The sequence below is a fragment of the Rhipicephalus microplus genome, chromosome 1, assembly GCF_043290135.1.
Source record: "Rhipicephalus microplus isolate Deutch F79 chromosome 1, USDA_Rmic, whole genome shotgun sequence".
NCBI lineage: Eukaryota > Metazoa > Arthropoda > Arachnida > Ixodida > Ixodidae > Rhipicephalus > Rhipicephalus microplus.
This window is the reverse complement of record NC_134700.1, coordinates 66,790,885-66,803,308: the sequence shown is the minus strand read 5'-3', so window position 1 is coordinate 66,803,308 and position 12,424 is coordinate 66,790,885. Positions and strand designations below refer to the sequence as shown.

The following is a 12,424-nucleotide window of genomic DNA, read 5'->3' as shown; positions in this document are numbered from 1 at the left end:
GTGTAATTATCGAGTGAGACATGTCATAAGGACAATTGACCTCATGAATACAGAGTTAAAAAGGCTGTAACGTGTTCAGGATGTGGGGTTGGTTTGAACATGAACCCAAGTGCAGAAACAAATAGAGAGGAGGCTGACGCGAAGTGTAGGCAATGTGAGGTCGAGGAAAAATTGAGAAAACGATGGTTGCTCAGAGTGAACTGCTGATGAGAGTCACCGAGCTGGAGACTGCGTTGGCGACTAAGCAAGAGAAAACGAGGGCAGTGGGAAAAATGCTGAAGTCTACTGAGGAAGCACTCTCCAAGGTGAACAAAGGAGCGGCCGACGGAGAGAACAGTAGGGCACCGCGAACCAGAACGGCGGAAAAGAAAGAGCAAACAAGTTTGTAAAAAACAAGGTTCAGCCGGTTCAATTGTCACAAGGCCCAGTTTCAGCGAAGTAGTGGTGGGGCTGGGAGGGGACAAAGCAGCCGGTGTAACAGGTGCAAGTAACCCCCAGGTGCAGGATGCTCCAGCTGAAAATTCACAGCATGTGATAATCGTCGGGGACTCGAATTTAAATCGATGCGCATAAGCAATCAAAGAGAGGGTAAGAGGTGACAAGAGGGTTGCTGTAAGGACGTTCTCAGGACGCAAGCTGGAAGGAGTCATGAGGCAAGCGAGCGCAAAACTAAAAACTACGCCTGATAGACGAAACCTCGTGATAATTGCAGGTGGTTTAAACGGTGTATTAAAAGAAGATGCGGCAGTACTATAGACCACACTGGCAAAGGGGTTGATGACATGCCTGTCACGTCTCCTCAGGTACAGGTAGTGATATGCAATATACCGGAGGTACAGGTGCGTGACGGTAACCTGCAAAGAGTGGTTGTCAACGTAAACCAAGAGATATGGTGGATGAGTTGAGAGAAAGCCTTTGAGGTGGCGGAAATAAACAGAGAGATGCATAGGTGGGGTGGTTTTCAACGAGACAGAATTCACTTCGATGGGTGGCTAGGTCATGAGGTAGGTCGGCGACTTGCAGGACGGGCAGTAGCTTTTTTGGGAGGCACGCGGGCTCTTCCGGGTGCAGGATAGCTAGTAATGAGGAAAATAACCAGGGAGATTTTTTGACAGCTGGACGGACAGATACAATTCCAAAGTGGCACGAGTATCTAAGATAGCTTGAGTCCGGGGCAGAAATAGACGTAGCCACGAGCACCGAGCCAATTAAGACATAGGGTATGTTAACATGCAGCATGGCAGGAACAGGCTGAAGTGGGAAGAGATAGGAGAAGAGCTAAGGAAGGAGAGGCCTATGGTACACGGGTTTCTAGAAACACAACTTAGGGATATGAAAAAACCTCCTAACAATCTGCATTTTTGCATAGGAATATAGTAATAGAACAGCAGGCAGCAGAAAGGGGGGTGATATTGGGGCATTAGCTCATAAAAGTACAGACTGGCAAAGGGTCAAGCAGGAGGGCAAGAAACATTTATGGCTAAACGGGAAAGTGGCAGGGCAAATGACACCTCTTGGTTTGGTGTAATTGCAGACGGGAGCTAAAGCAAGAGAGGAAAACCGGGCAATCGTAAAGTGAATATCAAAGGACATTGAGGAGTTAAAAGGAGAGTGCGAGATAATTATACTAGGAGATATGAATGCGCACATAGAAGATATAGACGGGTATACCAACCTGACAGGCAGAATGATCGTGGATATGTGTGAAAGGCTTGATTCGATCACTTGCAACAGTACCGAGCAGTGTGAGGGGCAAATAACATGGGATGTAGGAAGGCTGCTGTTGACGATAGATTACGCACTGATGTCACATAGGATGTATAATAAGCTCAGGGGAATGAACATAGATGAAGGTGGTCAGGAAGTCTGGGTAGTGATCAAACACGTATCAAACAAAGTTTTGGAAGAGCAGTGAAAGTGGGAAGGAAACAAGATGAGCAACTACAGGAAATTTTTTATTCATAAAGGCAAATGGAAATAGCTACTAAACAAATCGGGAAAATAATCACTGAGGATAATAAAAAAGTGTGGACATACACGAATCTAATCTACTTACACTGTTTGAGCTAGAGCTTGCTAAGGCACGTGACAAGCGACCCCGGAGAACAAGACACAAACCCAAGAGTTGTTGGGATGAGGAAGTTAAGAGAGCCTTGCAAAACGTCAGGAAGCCTCTAGAGAACACAGACATGCTAAGCAGCGGGGTGAATCTACAGATGATGTTGAAAGAAAATGGGATATCTTTCTAGCTGTTAAAGGGATTCATCCCTTCTGATCAATGAAAAGATTAGAAGAAAGAGAGCTCAGTGGCTGGCAGAAGTACATAAAAAGATAGGCAGCTGCGAAATCTTGGAACCATCTAAACTCTCTAAGAACTCAGACGAGCCTACAGCAGAGGTTTATATCTGCGGCTCAAGGTGCTAGGCTAGAAGGAGACAAAGCTATTGAATAAAAAAGAACAAGGGTGATAGAATAATTTCAACAAAGTGCTTTATGCATCACAATAGACAAGGATGAATCAAGTGGTGCAATGGCTACATTTTCCCAAAGAGAGTGGGAAAGGGCCGAGAAAAGGGTTTCTATAGTAGTACATCAACAGGCCCAGATGGCATTCCAATTATGCTGATAAAGACATTAAATCCGAAGTCTAAGCAGGCTTTAAGAGAGAAAGTGAGCAAAATAATAATCAATCGTGAAGTCTCCAATGGATGGAAACATAGCAGAATCAGCATGATCTATTAAGGAAAGGGGGAAGAAGCTTACATAAACAACTACTGTCCTATAACAGGACATCAGTGGTCTACAGGCTGGCGATGGAGTTTATAAAGGAAAAACTGCATGCATGAATAGAGGATGAGGGGGTGCTATGAGGACTGCAGAATGAATTTCGGAAACAAAGGAGGTTGGAAGACAATCTGTTCTCCCTGACGCAGTGCATCGAAATAGCAGAAAAGGAACACAGGACCTTGTGGCTATCATTTTTTATATCAAGGGAGCGTACGATAGCGTGGTTCAACAGGTCCTGTGGGTAATACTGCACACACTAGGTGTGAAAGAAGGAGTCACTAACCTTTTAAATCATATTTATAAAAGTAACAAGGCAGCAATAATATGTGAAAAATAGGTATCCAAGCCTGCAGGGGTAAAATTGAGGCTTAGGCAGGGTTGTCCTCTGTCACCCATGTTATTCATAATGTACCTACAAAGATTAGAGGCCAAATTAGAGGGAAGTGGACTGGGCTTCAACCTCTCTTTCCTCAAACAAAAAAACTCATTGCACAGGCACTACAAGCATTGATGTACGTTGACGATATAGTGCTAATGGCCGCCAACAAGGAAGATTTGCAGAGATTGATGGACATCTGCGGTAATGAGGGAGGTAGGTTAGATGTCAGATTCATTAAAGAAAAATCAGCAGTCAAGAGTTTTATTCGTAATGAAGGTAGTGGGCTTAGAATACAGGAGGTCACGCTAGAGATAACAGATAAATACAAACATCTGGTCGTATGAATTAGCAATGGGGCTGAGTGCCTAAGGGAACACGAAATATACGTGTCGACTAAAGGTCACAGGAAATCAGCGGTGATGAAAAGCAGGGCACTGTTGAATTACAATAGGTATGATGTTGTGAGAGGAATATGGAAAGGGGTCATGGTTCCTGGTCTGACGTTCGGCACTGCGGTCTTGTGCATGAAATCAGAAGTTAAAGCAAGATTAGAAATTAAGCAACGTGGAATATGTAGGCTTGCCTTAGGAACCAAATCAAGGTGTACAAGATGATGTGATTTGAGCGTAGGGAAGCTTTGAGAAGCGATTAAGAGAAATTTGTGAAGCGATTGAGAAAATGGGGGAAGAGCGTTGGGCTAGGAAGATATTCAGGTACTTGTACATGTAGAATGTTGCTACAAATTGGAGGAAGCGAACCAGAAAATTGACTGGTAAATACTTAGGAAACATCAGGGGGCCAAACCAAAAATAATTATTGATTAAGAAGAAGATGAAAGAAGCTGAGACCGATACGTGGAGAATGGGCATGATTAAGAAGTCCGCAATAGAGCTTTATCGAACTTTTAAGCAGGAAATTGCCAAGGAAAGAGTCTATGACAATACTCGGTGTTGATGTTTACTGTTTGAGGCCAGGACGGGAGCATTGCGAACCAACACATATCGGGCCAAATATGAAGGGGTAGACACCGTATGCAGTGCGTGTGGAGAGGAAGAGAAAACTGCCGAACACTTTATAATGTTCTGTAAAGGGCTTCAACATATGTTTCAAGATGATGGCACAAAGTTTGTCAAAGCACTGGGGTTTAGGCACAGGGTGGGCCAAATAGACTTTAAGTGGGTAGATTTAACTAGAAGGAGGTTATCTGATTGGTGGCTAAAGTCAAGGCACGAGTGAAAATTGAACCTTTGACGGCAAAGTACGAGTTATCAACCTCACTATTTAAATTAAAAAATAAATCGAGTTTGCTCAAAGTGTTACGGCTTGGTGGCGTTAAACACCGCCCCATCTAAAGAGTACAGCCATGTCAATCCATCCAATCTATTCACTCGTGGCGTTGAGAAGACGACGTACTGCACATGGAACCTTGATGCAAATGGAACCTTCAACATGGCTCGCACTTTTATTCGCGTGTCACACTTTCGAACACTAATCACTTTTTCTCAGCGTGTGCAATATTAAAGAGTTGACTTCACGTCATCCTTTGAAAAATAGCGTTAACATGCATTATCATGCAGTAGGCTGGATACGGTGTATAGCTGCGCGCTAGTAATATCGTTCGAAGCATGTCAGGCATGTTGCCTAATTTAAGCACCTTGTTTATTACTGATCATTTTGCTTCTGTATTGCTATTTCGCTTTATATATATCACTGAATTATGCATCACTTAAAATGATTAAAGTTATATACAACGCGTATTTACAATGTTATAAAATTGTCTGCTGTTTTAGACCTACTCCTATCCCCTTACTGCTAGTGAAAGCAACGTGTACTCGTTTCGTCACCAGAAAAAAAAGAACAGCTGTTGAAAAGAAAACGCGTTTGTTTGCGAAGCAAATAACTTTGATCTGTGCAATAAAAAGCAAGTCTACTAAACACAGTACTTAGTACACGTGGGTTTCTTTTCTTGCTCCGTTTGGTTGGCCTCGTTTATATATGAATGCAGTGAGCTAAGCAATAAAAGCGTCTAAGTTATCACGTGAACATAACGACATGCTCAAAGAAATTGGCCTGTAACTGTTTTCCTATATTTATACATGTGTGCAACACGCCGTGTGTACGCAAGCCGTTTAAAGGCCATTGACACAAAAGCTTTGGCCTTGCGTTTTTCTGCTGCAATGCGTTGCTGAGGACCTGTTAGTCATGACACGACACATCGGTTGCTGCTGCACGCCACCGGTAACAAATTAGAGGCCTCTCTTTAGCAATCAGTTTCAGTTTTGGTTTGAAAGAGTTCGAAAAACTGGGTGCAACTGTCGCCACCTAGCGTGTGCAGCTCTCAACTACGTCAGCACACAGAACTGTGACGCACTTCCGCACGGTCCGCATGAAGAATTACTTTGGAATAAAAAACTGGACAGCAATGTCGCCAAACACAGCGCGCCCCACGGCAGCACACTCGCAATCAGCCGCCGAAAAATATAGACTTCGTGAATTAACGCGACAAAAAAAAATGGTGGCTTTGACGCCATCATAACTTGTTTTGTTGACCGCAGCGTGGTGATGTGGGGAAGTAGGGTGTCCCCTCGGGGTCCCCTCCGAAGGTGTCTACAGCGCTATGGATTCAGTAGCTCACGTAAATTTCAAGATTAATTTAAAATACTTTCTAAGCTACATTCGCTGTTCATATCTTGCAGGTTATATACGAATGTTCACAAGAATCGTCCCCGCAGGCTATCTCGGCCACGAAAGTTTGTGTCAGTACCCCTTTACAAAAAAGACCCACCTGCATCGTCCAAAGGGGTGGCGGAACTCGAGTAAATGCGTCACAGAGTGGGGGGGGGGGTATCGCGTGAATGTTGCGTAATTGTAAGAAATGCCTAATTGTTATTTCATATTTAGTATTCTTTTTTATTGAATGAAGGAGAAGCGTTGCCTTCAACGAGTGATGGGACGCTGATGTTGGTTTGTGCCGTACTACTGCTTGAAAGTACATTTGTTTCTATCGCATCTACTCGAGTCAAGGAAAGCCTCAAGTCAAGCGAAAGCCAAGTGAAGACGCCTTTGACTGAGTTCTGTATGCGCATTCGAGTGCCTACATACACAGGGTGGCCAGTGAACGGCTGTTGGGGAGGACGCGACAGTTTTTCGGGTGTCGTCCTGGGCTGGCACTAAACGTGAGCATGAACAGGGGGTTGTCGATGGCGCCGCTGACGCCAGATCCGCTACATCGTGTGAAGAAATGTTCCGGAATTAAAAAATGGTCAGCTTGTTCTTAAGTGACTCAATTAGGTGGCACGTACACCCCACCTGACAGGTAAAGGAGACCACTCACTGTGCCCCCGCCGGTACAATAGGGGTATCCTTTATTTGATGCTGAGGCAAGCTACTTTGCATAGTTCCCAGTTGATGCAAAAAATGCTCCGTTGTCACATATTGCGCGCAACTTAGCAACGTGGGCACCACTTATTCTGTGTCAACTCTCGGTAGTATATGAGTTCACGTATCCAAGAGCTCTTTGCATGCCAGTGCTCAGGACAGGTGCTTTTTCTGTCGATGACTTGTATTTTTAGGGCTTTGCGAATAGAAAAGTTTAGAACTAGATCAAATACGAATGAAGTAGCATAATTACAACAAATTCGATATGAATTGCATATTGTTCAAATAGTAGGAGAACAATTTTCAGAACAGTTGCTTCAACATTAATTATTGTGGAATTACAAGTCAGAAACATTTAAAAAGAGAATCGTTACACTTAATTTTCACTTTTAAAGATGTCGTTATTACCATAACTGTAATAAACTCGTATAGGCAGTGACAGCCAATGAAAAATTTTTAGGTGTTCACTGAAATAGTACGGTTAATTTAGTTAACTCATATGGTTGCTTTGTCACAACACTTTCAATAATGTGCCGCATAAAAATCGACGATATTGCCGTCTGGTGTTCTGTGCCAGTGAACAGTGAGCCAGTTCTATGCCAGCGAACGAAGAAGATGAAGACGAGCAAGCCGTGCGAACCCATGCGAATTCATATATAGCACAAGAAGATTACCTTGCTGAGTCAGCGATCAGCTCTCGAATTTTACTAGCCACACTACCACTTATTATTTAGCTGATACACTGCAATGATTCAACTTTCAGGAGAATTTCATATAACGATTCCACCTCGGATATTCAACAAATTTTATTATTTCTCCCACCCCTTTTTTTCTTTTTTCTTTCTGACATCGCGCCAAATTAATTTCACAGTCAAAACACAGTAATCATTTTCCGCTAATCTAGAAAATCTATAGGTATTGACTTGCATTAACCACCAGCTTCTTGGCCAATCCCCCTTAGTGGGTGAGAGCCACAAAAGAAAGGAACAAGCAAGCAAGCAAACCCATGCGCCAGTACTATAAGGCCCATCATCATCATAATCATTAAACGTCGAGCTGAATTTACGGCAGAGTGAAAGACTTCCGCCACACTGTTGTGGCCAGCCACCAATCGGGAGCGTGGAGCAGACTTGCGAGATCCAGTTGACCGGTTTTCCCGTCGTTCTGTTCATCCGCCCATATGACACCGGCACCTTTGGTCTTTTTGACAACGGCTCCGTGGGCGTCCTGTTGGTCCGCGCTGCAGTAGTTCCAGGCCTCCAGGATTACGTAGAGGCTGCGCAGGTAGGGAACTGCATTGGTGGTCAGGTCCTCCCGGTGGCTGCACTTATGACATCTGTCGCGGACCCTGCATCGCCGTTCCCTCGCCTACCAGCTCCAGTACGGCTATCTGCGCTTGCACAGCCTCCAAGCAACCGGCAGCAGAAGCCTCATGCAGGAAGTCGCTGCTCCACTCCAAGTTTCGCCTTTGTTCGTTGTGAAGAGCTTCTGACTTTCCCTTTCCAGCAAGACTTTTGGCTTCTTGAGTCTGCAAAAAGAGAGCAAGACACTCGGAATCCTTCTAAGTGTCTTCACTGCAGCCCTTGAGTACCTCGAGAGTCTTCCTCATTTGCTGCTTTCAGTTCTCTTTCACCATGCTTGTGTGAATGATGGTCTCGTGGTCCCAGATATGCCCATTGATCTTCGCTCGCACTGTATAGATCTCTCTCGCCACGTTGAGGCAGTAGGCCGTCCTACTGTCATCGATGGGCTCCTTCGCCTCGACGCTCGGAGAGAGGACTGGCGAAGCTGGGATGATGCTGCCAGCGTGAGTTTGCTGCACGCGCAGCAGTGCATGTTCCTGGGCTGTCGCGAGGCTCCGTCTGAGCTCGACCACCTGGGCCTCGAGCTCGGACTTCTCGTTTTCGACTTTGTCGAGTTTGCGCTGAAGGCCTTCCACCTTTTACTTGTACTCCTCTATGAGCGAGCTGTACATCAATATGTGTATGTTGACGCTGAGGACGTCTTTCTAAGCATGCAGCTCGATCTTCATGGCCCTCCCGGCGTACTTCAGAGTGTTGTGGGTGTCGGCGTAGCTGAGCATGGACGGCGACATGGCCGCAATCCAAAGGGTGTGACACGTGCCACGCAGAGTCCTTCAGGATGTGGGTCAGCTTGGAATCCCGCTACGGCAACCACTGAGTCCCCCCCCCTTGGAGAGGGCATCAATGCAGTTGCCTCGGGCCAGCAGCAACAAGTTGATCTTGGTGCCCTCGTGTATCTGGTCCGTGACCTTTTTGTTCACGGCAGTGGCACGCTCCGAGCCAGCAAGACCTACGAAGTTCATTTTGGAGACGCGAATCCCTTTGCTCTGGCTGCTCACGTTCTCCATCTGCGTGACGTAAACCTGAAAGGTTGCATGGCACCATGACGACTTCGAGTTGGCATCGATGGCGTGCTGTGTCCCGTTTCTGTTGCCTTTCAGAAGCAACTCGAACAGTGCCCCAGACTTCTTCACCTTGTGTATGGAAATGTTGGAGATGACGACCTCGTTGTCGTACGAGGTCGCGTACGACCAGGTAGGCGACCGCCACGTTGCGTGACTGGCCCTCAGAGCGGAGCTTGTCAACGTGCGGGTAGATCTCGCTGGCCGTCAGGGAGACCACTCCGAGACACTCCTCGGTCCATCGTGAACGTCTTGCCGGCACCGGTTGCACTATACGCGAATACGGAGCAATTGCAGCCATCAACAAATGTCGTCAGCATCTCCTTGTTGGTGTGCTGAAAGACGCACTCATTGTCCTTATCTTCATGAAAGACCTGATCAAACATGAATGCCTGATCCTTGCTCACATTTACGAGACCCCCGCATGCCCACTGCCCTTGAAAGTAGGAGGGCTCGGCTTCGGCCTTGCGATAAAACACGAGGCACCTGTCGTCCACAATGCGGACGATGCTGGACGTCTCGGACTCGCGTTCGTTAAGTAGGCGCACCCTCACAGCCACGTTCACGCGCGCCCAGGGCGATGGCGGGTTGTCGCCAGTGCGGCGGCGTTTCGGGGCCGACTGCGCGGTGTCGGCGAAACGCTGCTTGCGGTTCGGCAACGGTGCCATTGTCGACACTTCAGTTGTTGCTACTACAAACTAAGTACGTTTACGATCCTATAGAAGTCGGGCTGCGCTGTCCGCGAAGGAAGTGGCCGACATGGTGCGCTGGTCTGCTGAATGATGGATGCGCCTTATGGCGGCTTTGTCTTGTGCGTTTCTCGTGTTAAATGTACGTGTCTCTAATGTTCAATGTACGCTATGTTGCTGAATCAGCATAAAAAATCTCATGCATGGCAGATTGACATCACTTGGCGACCATTATTTTTAAATAAAAGCACCTTCATTAGTTATCAGTGCAAAATCAATATTTTCTTAAAGGATTGCTCTGTGTGCATGCATTTTGATAATACATTGTTTAAAATAACAAGAGTTGTCTCGTTTGAATATGCATTCTGTGTCAGTGTTTTTTTCACCAGTGCTTAATATTAAAAAATACTTGACATTTTGATTATGTCTGATTCGTTTCACGAGAAATGAATTGAACAGAACAGGATTCCATTACTTATTCGAGCTTTTAGAACCCTACCATCACCCAAAGTTGTAGTCAGGAGTGAAGAAAGAACGTTTAGCTGCCTTTGTCGTTTTCAAAGACATTATCCTTTATCACACCTAAAAATGTATGATTCACATGTAATAAAAACCACCGAACTCCGAAGAAAATGAAATGGGGGGATTGATACCATGCTGTCGAGCACTAGACTTACTTCGGAGTTTTTGCGAAGGCGATGGCTGTTCTATGCAGCGATAGATTGATGGATGGATCGATATGGCTGTACCCTTTAGATCGGGCGGTGGCTAGCTCCACCAAGCCGTAATACTTAATGAACCAAAAACTAGATTTATTTTTTTCCTTAAATAATGAGGTTGAGGATTCGTACTTTGCAGCGAAGGTTTGAATTTTCACGCGTGCCTTGACTTTAGCCACCAATCAGATAACCTCCTTCTAGTTAATTCTACCCGCTTAAAGTCTATTTTGCCCTCACTGCCCCAAAACCCCCATGCTTTGAAAAACTCTGCGCCATCAACCTGAACTACAGGGTGAAGCCCTTTACAGAACATTATCAAGTGTTCGGCAGTTTCTCCTTCCTCTCCTCACGCACTGCATACTGTGTCCACCCCTTCGCATTTGGCCCGATATGTCTTGGTTCGCAGTACTCCCGTCCTGGCCTCAAAGAGTAGAAAACTACCCCGAGTATTATCACATATCCTTTTCTTGGCAATTTCCTGCATAAAAGTTCGATATATCTCAAGTGCGGACTTCTTAATCATGCCTATCCTCCACCTATCGGTCTCAGCTTCCTTCACCTTCTTCTTAACCGGTGATTCTTTTTGGTTTGGCCCCCTGCTGTTTTCCAAGTACTTACCAGTCAATTTTCTGGTTCGCTTCCGCCATTTTGTATCGACATTCTTCACGTACAAATAGCTGAATACCTTCCTAGCCCAACGCTCCTCCCCCATTTCTCTCAATCGCATCTCAAATTTTATCTTGCTCCTAGCTTCCCTGCCCTCAAATGATGTCCATCCCATATCACCTGGTACTCCCTGATTTGGTGTATTCCCGAGAGTTCCTAAGGCAAGCCTACCTATTAAACGTTGCTTAATTTCTAATCTAGCTTGAACTTCTGATCTCATGCACAAGACCGCATTGCTGAACGTCAGACCAGGAACCATGACCCCTTTCCATATTCCTCTCACAACAACATACCTATTGTAATTCCACAGTGCCCTGTTTTTCATTACCGCTGCATTCCTGTTACCTTTAGTCGACACGCATATTTCGTGTTCCCTTAGGTACTCGGCCACATTGCTTATCCGAATGCCTAGATATTTGTATTTATCTGTTATCTCTAGCGTGACTTCCTGTATTCTAAACTCACTATCTTCATTGTCATTAAAAATCATGACTGCTCATTTTTCCTTACTGAATCTGAAATCTAACCTATCTCCCTCATTACCGCAGATTTCCACCAATCTCTGCAAATCTTCCTTGTTGTCGGCCATGAGCAAAATATCATCTGCGTACATCGATGCTGGTAGTGCCTGTTCAATGAGTTTTCCTTGTTTGAAGAAAGAGGGGTTGAAGCCCAGTCCACTTTCCTCTAATTTGGCCTATAATCCTTGTAGGTACATCATGAGCAACAAGGGTGACAGAGGACACGCCAGCCCAAGCCCCCGTTTCACCTCTGTTGGCTTACATACCTGTTTTTCCTACTTTATAACTACCTTGTTACTTTTATAGATCTCCTTTAAAAAATTAGAGACTACATCTTCCACGCCTAGTACTAGCGTCCAGTATTCCCCACAATTCCTTTTGAACCACGCTATCGTACGCTCTCTTGATACCCAAAAATGCTAGCCACAGGGGCCTGTGTTCGTTTTCTGCTATTTCGATGCGTTGCGTCAGTGAGAACAGATTGTCTTCCAACCTCCTGTGTTTCCGAAACCCATTCTGCAGTTCCCCCAGCACCCCCCTCCCCATCTTCTATCGATGTCTGCAGTTTTTCCTTTATAATCTGCATCGCCAGCCTTAGACCACTGATGTCACTGTTATAGGACGGTAGTTGTTTATGTCAGCTTTGTCCCCCTTTCTGTTATAGATCATGCTCATCCTGCTACTAACCTCCCTGTCCTTCCTCATTTATTCCTCCTCCTCCTCCTCATCCTGCTAAGTTTCCATCCATTGGGAACTTCTCCATCGATTATCATTTTGCTCACTGCCTCTCTCAAAGCCTGCTTAGACTTCGGACCTAATGTCTTTATCAGCATAATTGGAATGCCATCTGGGCCTGTTGA

At 45.5% G+C, this 12,424-nt stretch overlaps 1 protein-coding gene across 1 annotated transcript; it reads right to left on the bottom strand.

The window, feature by feature from the left end:
* Window positions 1–8,552: 8,552 nt before the first annotated feature.
* LOC119177997 (kinesin-like protein KIF18B) lies at window positions 8,553–9,637 on the bottom strand. Its single transcript, XM_037429169.1, has 3 exons — window positions 9,158–9,637; window positions 8,779–9,041; window positions 8,553–8,679 (listed from the first exon to the last, which is right to left on the bottom strand). The coding sequence occupies exons 1-3, from the start codon at window positions 9,635–9,637 to the stop codon at window positions 8,553–8,555; spliced, it is 870 nt and encodes a 289-aa protein (XP_037285066.1).
* Between the last annotated feature and the right edge of the window lie 2,787 nt (window positions 9,638–12,424).